The sequence below is a fragment of the Rhinoderma darwinii genome, chromosome 4 (assembly GCF_050947455.1).
Source record: "Rhinoderma darwinii isolate aRhiDar2 chromosome 4, aRhiDar2.hap1, whole genome shotgun sequence".
NCBI classification, from domain to species: Eukaryota; Metazoa; Chordata; class Amphibia; order Anura; family Rhinodermatidae; genus Rhinoderma; species Rhinoderma darwinii.
The window spans coordinates 15,474,449-15,486,562 of NC_134690.1; the positions used below are offsets into that span (position 1 = coordinate 15,474,449).

Sequence of the window (12,114 nt, forward strand, 5' to 3'; positions counted from 1 at the left end):
ACTCGTGGAGGCAGTGTGGCTGGCACTCGTGGAGGCAGTGTGGCTGGCACTCGTGGAGGCAGTGTGGCTGGCACTCGTGGAGGCAGTGTGGCTGGCACTCGTGGAGGCAGTGTGGCTGGCACTCGTGGAGGCAGTGTGGCTGGCACTCGCGGAGGCAGTGTGGCTGGCACTCGCGGAGGCAGTGTGGCTGGCACTCGTGGAGGCAGTGTGTTTGTGTTTGGCTCTTGTGAGGGCAATATGGCAGGACAAATATAAGCACTGTACCTATTTTTGAGAACATTAGAGGGAATGGCACCTATAAAAATAAAGGCCTTCGGATTCCCCTTCACAATTTTCCATGCACTAAGTTTTATCCAATCACTCTGGAAACTCCTGACAATGTTTCTGTCGGCCGCTTATATGATCTGGCATGTCATTGGCAGCGTCAGATGAACCACCACTTATTTGTGAGTCGTGGACTTTCCTGTAACGTCTTCGATCTGCTTTACCGATACCATTAATACTGCAGATCTCCTCAAGATGATGAGTTACCGGCCATGTAGTCGTAGTCACTGCCTGGTTGGAATAAATATTAGTATTGAATGATCATTTTTTCATTTGCCATTCAGGGTTCTGGAAAAGCTGTGCTTGCTGAGATCTGTATTACGGGCCATATTGATTGTCACCCAGCTTTACCAGAAACGGATATTATAAAGAAACAGCTGAGAAGGCCGTGTTCACACTTGAATATGATGGAGACAGATTCAAAATATTTGATGGCAAGAATAGCGCAGCATGCAGTACTATCCCGGCTATCGAAACTACGGACACCACAACGTAACCCCAACGGGCACCATTATCATTGGGGTCCATTGGGCGCGGTTGATAGCCACGACGCAGATGTGAACAGAGCCTAACGCATAGATTTATATTTATTAGCATTTTTTTTTTTTATTTAAAGGGGAAATGCTCTTTTCCTGTACATTATAATAATATTATAATAACATCAGCAGGATAAACCATCCTAAAACTAAATTCCATTTTTGTTGTAAATACTCATTTGTCATCGCCTGGTCCCAGATCTAAGGAGCTGTCTAATCCCTTCATACAATCACGCTCCTCCCGCAGCTGTAGATGTAGCACTGGAAGCCCCCGGGGGCCCCGGCTGTGGTAAGGGATGAGTCAGTCCTATCAGACCAGCATTCTGAAGACCCCACGTCACCCATGATCTTACATGAAATACTTGAATCGCTGTTTTCATATTTGTAGGGAGAATAATCAGACAGTCGACGCCAGGCGTATCCTGTGCGTATTATTACCCCGGCCTCCTATATGGACTGCCAGCCGCACACCTTTATTATTAGACACATTTGCATAATGTACAGGAGCTCCAACCTGTTTCCACTGGATTATCTGCCTAATCTGGCATTAAACCTGATTGCACATCCTGGTTAACTCCTTCTCTGCCACCAGAGGAGCTTTCTCCAGTTCTTCAATGTTCTTGCACTTGCTTTCAAAAGGAGTGGGGGGAGGGAAATGATAAGTAAGCCCATTTCTGTTTTACAAATGGTTGTCAATTCTAAAGCCTATTCTGTCAGTTCCCTAACAAACTAAGATTCATATTTTTTCCAATACTGCCCCCTATGTACAAGAATATAACTACTATAATACTGCCCCTATATACAAGAATATAACTACTATAATACTGCCCCTATATACAAGAATATAACTACTATAATACTGCCCCTATATACAAGAATATAACTACTATAATACTGCCCCTATATACAAGATTATAACTACTATAATATTGCCCCTATATACAAGAATATAACTACTATAATACTGCCCCTATATACAAGAATATAACTACTATAATACTGCCCCCTATATACAAGAATATAACTACTATAATACTGCTCCTATATACAAGAATATAACTACTATAATACTGCTCCCTATATACAAGAATATAACTACTATAATACTGCCCCTATATACAAGAATATAACTACTATAATACTGCCTCCTATATACAAGAATATAACTACTATAATACTGCCCTATATACAAGAATATAACTACTATAATACTGCCCCTATATACAAGAATATAACTACTATAATACTGCCCCCTATATACAAGAATATAACTACTATAATACTGCTCCTATATACAAGAATATAACTACTATAATACTGCTCCCTATATACAAGAATATAACTACTATAATACTGCTCCTATATACAAGAATATAACTACTATAATACTGCCTCCTATATACAAGAATATAACTACTATAATACTGCTCCCTATATACAAGAATATAACTACTATAATACTGCCCCTATATACAAGAATATAACTACTATAATACTGCCCCTATATACAAGAATATAACTACTATAATACTGCCCCCTATATACAAGAATATAACTACTATAATACTGCCCCTATATACAAGAATATAACTACTATAATACTGCCCCTATATACAAGAATATAACTACTATAATACTGCCCCTATATACAAGAATATAACTACTATAATACTGCCCCCTATATACAAGAATATAACTACTATAATACTGCTCCTATTTACAAGAATATAACTACTATAATACTGCCCCCTATATACAAGAATATAACTGCTATAATACTGCCCCTATATACAAGAATATAAATATTATAATACTGCCCCCTATGTACAAGAATATAACTATTATAATACTTCCCCCTATATACAAGAATATAACTACTATAATACTGCTCCTATTTACAAGAATATAACTACTATAATACTGCCCCCTATATACAAGAATATAACTACTATAATACTGCTCCTATTTACAAGAATATAACTACTATAATACTGCCCCCTATATACAAGAATATAACTGCTATAATACTGCCCCTATATACAAGAATATAAATATTATAATACTGCCCCCTATGTACAAGAATATAACTATTATAATACTTCCCCCTATATACAAGAATATAACTACTATAATACTGCTCCTATTTACAAGAATATAACTACTATAATACTGCTCCTATATACAAGAATATAACTACTATAATACTGCCTCCTATATACAAGAATATAACTACTATAATATTGCCCCCTATGTACAAGAATATAACTATTATAATACTGCCCCCTATGTACAAGAATATAACTATTATAATACTGCCCCCTATATACAAGAATATAACTACTATAATACTGCCCCCTATATACAAGAATATATCTACTATAATACTGCCCCCTATGTACAAGAATATAACTATTATAATACTGCCCCCTATATACAAGAATATAACTACTATAATACTGCCCCCTATATACAAGAATATATCTACCGTACTATAATACTGCCCCCTATGTACAAGAATATAACTACTATAATACTGCCTCCTATATACAAGAATATAACTACTATAATACTGCCCCTATATACAAGAATATACCTACTATAATACTGCCTCCTATATACAAGAATATAACTACTATAATACTGCCTCCTATATACAAGAATATAACTACTATAATACTGCCCCCCATATATAAGTATATAACTACTATAATACTGCCCCCTATATACAAGAATATAACTACTATAATACTGCTCCTATATACAAGAATATAACTACTATAATACTGCCTCCTATATACAAGAATATAACTACTATAATACTGCCACTATATACAAGAATATAACTACTATAATACTGCCCCTATATACAAGAATATACCTACTATAATACTGCCTCCTATATACAAGAATATAACTACTATAATACTGCCTCCTATATACAAGAATATAACTACTATAATACTGCCTCCTATATACAAGAATATAACTACTATAATACTGCCACTATATACAAGAATATAACTACTATAATACTGCCCCTATATACAAGAATATAACTACTATAATACTGCCTCCTATATACAAGAATATAACTACTATAATACTGCCCCTATATACAAGAATATAACTACTATAATACTGCCCCCTATATGCAAGAATATAACTACTATAATACTGCTCCTATATACAAGAATATAACTACTATAATACTGCTCCTATATACAAGAATATAACTACTATAATACTGCCCCCTATATACAGGAATATAACTACTATAATACTGCCCCCTATATACAGGAATATAACTACTATAATACTGCCCCCTATATACAAGAATATAACTACTATAATACTGCCTTCTATATACAGGAATATAACTACTATAATACTGCCCCCTATATATAAGAATATAACTACTATAATACTGCTCCCTATATACAAGAATATAACTACTATAATACTGCCCATATATACAAGAATATAACTACTATAATACTGCCCATATATACAGGAATATAACTACTATAATACTGCTCCTATATACAAGAATATAACTACTATAATACTGTCCCTATATACAAGAATATAACTACTATAATACTGCCCCTATATACAAGAATATAACTACTATAATACTGCCCCCTATATACAAGAATATAACTACTATAATACTGCCCTATATACAAGAATATAACTACTATAATACTGCCCCCTATATACAAGAATATTTCTACTATAATACTGTCCCTATATACAAGAATATAATTACTATAATACTGCCCCTATATACAAGAATAACTGCTATAAAACTGCCCCCTATATACAAGAATATAACTACTATAATACTGCCCCTATATACAAGAATATAACTACTATAATACTGCCTCCTATATACAAGAATATAACTACTATAATACTGCCCCCTATATACAAGAATATAACTACTATAATACTGCCCCTATATACAAGAATATAACTACTATAATACTGCCCCTATATACAAGAATATAACTACTATAATACTGCTCCTATATACAAGAATATAACTACTATAATACTGCCCCTATATACAAGAATATAACTACTATAATACTTCCCCCCTATTTACAAGAATATAACTACTATAATACTGCCCCCTATATACAAGAATATAACTACTATAATAATGCCCTCTATATGTAAGAATATAACTACTATAATACTGCCCCCTATATACAAGAATATAACTACTATAATACTGCCTCCTATATACAAGAATATAACTACTATAATACTGCACCCTATATACAAGAATATAACTACTATAATACTGCCCCCTGTATACAAGAATATAACTACTATAATGCTGCCACCTATATACAGGAATATAACTACTATAATACTGCTCCGTATATACAAGAATATAACTACTATAATACTGCTCCCATATACAAGAATATAACTACTATAATACTGCCCCCTATATACAAGAATATAACTACTATAATACTGCTCCTATATACAAGAATATAACTACTATAATACTGCTCCTATATACAAGAATATAACTACTATAATACTGCTCCTATATACAAGAATATAACTACTATAATACTGCTCCTATATACAAGAATATAACTACTATAATAATGCCCCTATATACAAGAATATAACTACTATAATACTGCCACCTATATACAAGAATATAACTACTATAATACTGCCACTATATACAAGAATATAACTACTATAATACTGCCCCTATATACAAGAATATAACTACTATAATACTGCCCCTATGTACAAGAATATAACTACTATAATACTGCCCCTATATACAAGAATATAACTACTATAATACTGCTCCTATATGCAAGAATATAACTACTATAATACTGCTCCTATATACAAGAATATAACTACTATAATACTGCCCCCTATATACAAGAATATAACTACTATAATACTGCCACCTATATACAAGAATATAACTACTATAATACTGCCACTATATACAAGAATATAACTACTATAATACTGCCCCTATATAAGAATATAACTACTATAATACTTCCCCTATATACAAGAATATAACTACTATAATACTGCCTCCTATATACAAGAATATAACTACTATAATACTGCCCCTATGTACAAGAATATAACTACTATAATACTGCCCCTATATACAAGAATATAACTACTATAATACTGCCCCTATATACAAGAATATAACTACTATAATACTGCTCCTATATACAAGAATATAACTACTATAATACTGTCCCTATATACAAGAATATAACTACTATAATACTGCTCCTATATACAAGAATATAACTACTATAATACTGCCCCTATATACAAGAATATAACTACTATAATACTGCCCCTATATACAAGAATATAACTACTATAATACTGCTCCCTATATACAAGAATATAACTACTATAATACTGCCCCTATATACAAGAATATAACTACTATAATACTGCCCCTATATACAAGAATATAACTACTATAATACTGCTCCTATATACAAGAATATAACTACTATAATACTGCCCCTATATACAAGAATATAACTACTATAATACTGTCCCTATATACAAGAATATAATACTGCCCCCTATATTCAAGAATAACTACTATAATAATGTCCCCTATATACAAGAATATAACTACTATAATACTGCCCCTATATACAAGAATATAACTACTATAATACTGTTCCTATGTACAAGAATATAACTACTATAATACTGCTCCTATGTACAAGAATATAACTACTATAATACTGCTCCTATATACAGGAATATAACTACTATAATACTGCCCCCTATATACAAGAATATAACTACTATAATACTGCTCCTATATACAAGAATATAACTACTATAATACTGCCCCTATATACAAGAATATAACTACTATAATACTGCCCACTATATACAAGAATATAACTACTATAATACTGCTCCTATATACAAGAATATAACTACTATAATACTGCCCCTATATACAAGAATATAACTACTATAATACTGCCCCTATATACAAGAATATAACTACTATAATACTGCCCCCTATATACAAGAATATAACTACTATAATACTGCTCCTATATACAAGAATATAACTACTATAATACTGCCCTTATATGCAAGAATATAACTATTATAATACTCCTTCTATATACAAGAATATAACTACTATAATACTGCCCCCTATATACAAGAATATAACTACTATAATACTGCCCCCTATATACAAGAATATAACTACTATAATACTGTCCCCTATATACAAGAATATAACTACTATAACACTGCTCCTATATACAAGAATATAACTACTATAATACTGCTCCAATATATACAAGAATATAACTACTATAATACTGCCCCTATATACAAGAATATAACTACTATAATACTGCTCCCTATATACAAGACTATAACTACTATAATACTACTCCTATATACAAGAATATAACTACTATAATACTGCCCCTATATACAAGAATATAACTACTATAATACTGCCCCCTATATACAAGAATATAACTACTATAACACTGCTCCTATATACAAGAATATAATTACTATAATACTGCTCCTATATACAAGAATATAACTACTATAATACTGCCCCCTATATACAAGAATATAACTACTATAATACTGCCCCTATATACAAGAATATCACTACTATAAAACTGCTCCTATATACAAGAATATAATTACTATAATACTGCCCCCTATATACAAGAATATAACTACTATAATACTGCCCCCTATGTATAAGAAGATGGATATGAATGTTACAATTTTGTTTTTCACTGACTTAGGTGATTATTAATGAATGTATTTCGCCGTGTGTGGCCGTTAACAGGTTTTATACATTATTGGGAGATTAAATAATCAGTTACCGCCTTACAAGATTAGGACTGTTTTCTTCTTCCCCAGCAGTAATTTCCCGCTTACAAGATGCTGATAATTGACGTGCTATAATTATTATTCAGTCATTTAAAATTTCTGACATGTTTTAAAATACAGGAACCGGCTTTGACTTGTCCTGGTTTTTTTGATGTTTTCAGCTTTTACTTCTACCTCTTACAATGAAGACGATCGTCTGGGAGTGCGGTTAGCGGCTGGACGCTGGGAGTGCGGCTGGAAAATACAGGGGAAATAACCAGGAATTAAAAATGTATCGGAAATCCCTCCATGATCAACGGGAACTGGAGTCATCCTCACGCCAAGAGCCGTCCCTGCGCTGGACTCTGGGGGACAGCTAATATATAAAGGCCGCCATGGCTCCTTGTGGCCTTATCATGGCTACTTACAGGATTTCCCTCCTTATGTGGCTTTTTATGGCGCTCGCTGACCATGCCATGGGGCACAGCCTCTTCGCCTGTGAACCCATTATACTGAGAATGTGTCAAGACCTTCCCTATAATTCTACTTTCATGCCCAATCTGCTGAACCACTATGACCAGCAGACTGCGGCCCTGGCGATGGAGGTGAGACCTTGTGTTGGTAATTTCCATGATTAATGTTGATAACCATAATATTCAGACTTGACCATTATTGTGTATCGTGCGTTTCGGTCTTTGTGTCAATGTCATAGGAAACCCACATAAATATGGGGAGGACATGCCAACTCCATGCAGATATTGCCTTGGTCGGATTTGAACCCAGGTCCCTACATCTGCATGATGATCGGCTTGTAAGGACTGAAGACATCTCACCGTGCATTAAATGTTGCGTTGATAGCCGGCATGGTGGCTCAGTGGTTGGCACTGTTGTGTTGAAGGACTGGGAACCGAGGTTCCATTCTGACCAGGCTAAAAATCGGCATGGATTTTGTGTTACCCATGGGCACTTAAATTTTCCCCCAAAAAAGAAGAATCCTTTGTTCCCGTCGAAGAGGTGTCTGGCAGTGGCTTGCTCCACTCTCCCCATTTGAGGGGCCATGCTGAGCGTGCATGTTTATGGTGGAGTCGGGAGGAATAGCATTTGGCCAAGAGCTATCTAATGAATATGGCCACCTTTATGGTTGATTATAATCCGCATCGCAACTGATAATAATATATCTCCTCTAATGGCAGGTGGTTGGAGGACCTATTTTATGCCCTCTCCATTGTATGCAAGGGAATCCTGGCCTGTCAGTCCACCTCGCCTGGTCATACATAAAGAACCCGTCTGGTTGCATTCTCTGCTTTGAAGGTTGTTGATTATCAAACAGTTAAAGACCCTGGATGAGGGCGCTGCTTCTCTTTTCGAAGTTTGAGCATTCATTGGAATATTTTTGGTCTTTGTAGGAAACTGCATTTTTTCCCAGGCTCAACTTTTTGGGTGTATTTGTTCGAAAGCATCGTTACTGTTGATCTGGTTGTCGAGGCCACCATGGGACAGTAGCTATAGGGGTGCAAGTTTTGCAGTTGCACACGAGCCCTGGTACCTAATAGGGCCCAAAGTCCCCTCTGCCACATAAGAAGACGCCATATTGTAAATGGCACATAGTAGATTGGGGGCCCGTTACAGATTTTGCATTGGGGCCCAAGAGCTTAAAAAAGACCTGTCACTAGGTCGTAGAAAGTGAACCAGCAGCCTCACCTTACTACCGAGGTCCCCTGGACTCCCGCAGTGCTTTCATTTTATTTATTTGCCTCCCTGTTCCCGAGATATGGCCCCCAGTGGTTTTGGCGCCATATATGCTGACCATACTGATAGGACAGCATCAGGGGCTGTGAGGTAGCTCCACCTCAGGAGAATCGCTGGCGTTGACGCCATCATGTCTATTGGGTTGACTGTTTATTAAACAAAAATGTCGTTCTTGTTTTTGGAGACACTATGAAATTGTAGATGGAAGGTTTTTACCGCATGTTATAGGGGGAGAACTATTAGTCGGAGTACACACTGGTCATGGAAATCTTTTCGCCTTCTGGTGCTGAGACCATGGAGTATTTTCTGGCCACGGTCAAAGGAGTAACTTGAAGCTCCAAGGCCACATGCCATTTATAGTTCTGTAACAGTATCGGTTACCATGGTCCAGGTGTTGATGCAACTCTCGGCACCCTGTATAGCTAGGCCACCATCTGTTTTTCTGTGCATAGATCTCATCTTGGAGACCTGCAAAAAATTTTGGGTAGTTCCACCAAAAATTGCAGTTCACACCGGAGCAATTTCTGCACATTTGCCAAGAGGTCGGAGACTGATCTGAAAACAAAATGGACATCTGCTCCGTCTTCTCACCATGTGGAAAAGGGGTCGAGATGACGTGTAGCTATTATGGTACCAGTCATATACATGCTTCATGTTTTACTGTATGTCAATTTTTAGGACCAGTCAGATAGACATTTTGTGCATGCATCTGTACGCGTGTGTGCCGTTGGGTTGTATTGGTGGAAATGCAGCGATGGCTCGGAAGGAGAAGTGGGGGAGGGAAGGTCCTAGGTTTTCCCATAAATGAAATGCTATAGGGGCAGGTGAGAGGTAATTGGAGAATCTTGCACCTGTGTCCCAGTCAATAGCTGGGGATGGTCGGACATAACAAATCCGGGCAGTCAATGGGAGATGGATCCAACACAATGGATGGATTCTGATGCGTGGGCTTAAACCCAACACAGGACGTTATTAACCAGGTGTAATATTGACTGGTAGGTTCAGCGGATGGATCACGTCAAACACTGGATTATGGGATGTTCTGGGTCAATGGGTCCATTCACCACCTGGGACCTGACATGATGATTTGCGCACAGGTGATGATGTCTCCGGCTTGTGTTTACTAATCCCATGATTCGCTGTCATTGTGATCTTAATCTGACAATGGCGACTTATGTTTCTCTATGGAAATGTTGTATTTGTGATATTTATGGGCGTGCACTGGGGGGGTTCCCACAGAAAATTCCTATATTTTGTAAATTATATTCACTATAAGCCACCATGATTGTGTTGTAAGGGCGAAATGTGGCCACCATTTTAGTGGCTAAAGCAATACTCCCCAGAATGGAGCTTTTCAAGGCCCCATGATGCCCACGACCGTATTTTTATCCATCCGTAAATATGGATCCGTAGTCATCTGTAACTTATCCACATATACGGAACGGTATCCGCAAATACGGTCCGTAGTGCATCCGTAATGCATCCGTATATACGGATCCGCAAAAAGAAGAAAACCACAAATGATGTGCAACATCTGCAAACCCGGCGTCGCCTAGCCACGCTTCCGTAATTACGGACGGCTACGGGTTCACATCCGTAGCCGTCCGTAATTACAGAAGCGTCCATAGACTTCTATGGGGAGTCCGTCCTGTAATTCCGGGCAAGAATAGGACATGTTCTATATTTTACAGGTCATTTCTACGGAACGGACACCCATCCGTAAAAATAAGGTGTCCGTAGCCCATAGAAATGAATGGGTCCGTAATTACGGATGAAAAATACGGCCGTGTGCATGGGGCCTTGATTTATCAAGTTTTGTCCATAGTAAAAGTGGAGCTGTTGCCCATAGCAACCATTAGATTCTACTTTTCAAAGTGCCCTTTGGATAATGAAAGCAGCAACCTGATTGGTTGCCTGGTTGCCATGGCTAACTACTCCACTTTTGCCTTGCGCCAGTTTTAATAAATCTCCCTTATTGGTCCTCATTTATCAAATCTGTCTAACAGTAAAACTGGCTTTGTTGTCCATAGCAACCAATCAGAACTCTGCTTTCATTTTTCCAGAGCAGTTAAAGAAATGAAAGCTGATCTCTGATTGGTTGCTATAGGCAACTGGGACAGTTTTACTGGGTTCCGGTGTACTTTTAGTGAGGTGTGAGGCTCTTTGAACCTCAGTACCTGTTTGTAAAATGTCTGTATCCGCTCCCATGGAGACAGCAGACATGGTCCTGTACTAGTCTTCATCCACGGTCTATGGCCTTTGTAGGATGGATGCTTTTTAGAGCCAGTTCACACGTGGTATTTTTGCTGCGTTTTTTGCTATAAAATGTTTTTTTGTTTTTTTTTATTCATTTATACTGCACATTTCATAATATTTGCCACGTCCACCTTCATGCATACTTGCCTACATTTGAACAGTGACAACAGGGAGATTCCAGGAGAGAATGTGATAAGCGGCGCCACAGAAATTTGTAACATATTTCTGCCCATTATATAGATCACACTTTCAAAACGCTCCAAATGAATGCGTTTAAATCACAAGTAGTGCATATGACCACTTCGTCACACCCCAAAATGAATACAGAACCCAGACTCCGACCCCTGAACAA

At 36.7% G+C, this 12,114-nt stretch overlaps 1 protein-coding gene across 2 annotated transcripts in view; it reads left to right on the plus strand.

Moving 5' to 3' along the window:
• Positions 1-12,114, plus strand: part of FZD3 (frizzled class receptor 3) — a 69,529-nt gene that overhangs the window by 6,753 nt on the left and 50,662 nt on the right. For both annotated transcript variants that reach the window (XM_075860852.1, XM_075860854.1), the window contains exon 2: positions 7,940-8,362. In XM_075860852.1, coding sequence (XP_075716967.1) covers positions 8,153-8,362 — 210 coding nt within the window. In that variant the 5' untranslated portion in view covers positions 7,940-8,152. The remainder of the gene's footprint in view (positions 1-7,939; positions 8,363-12,114) is intronic.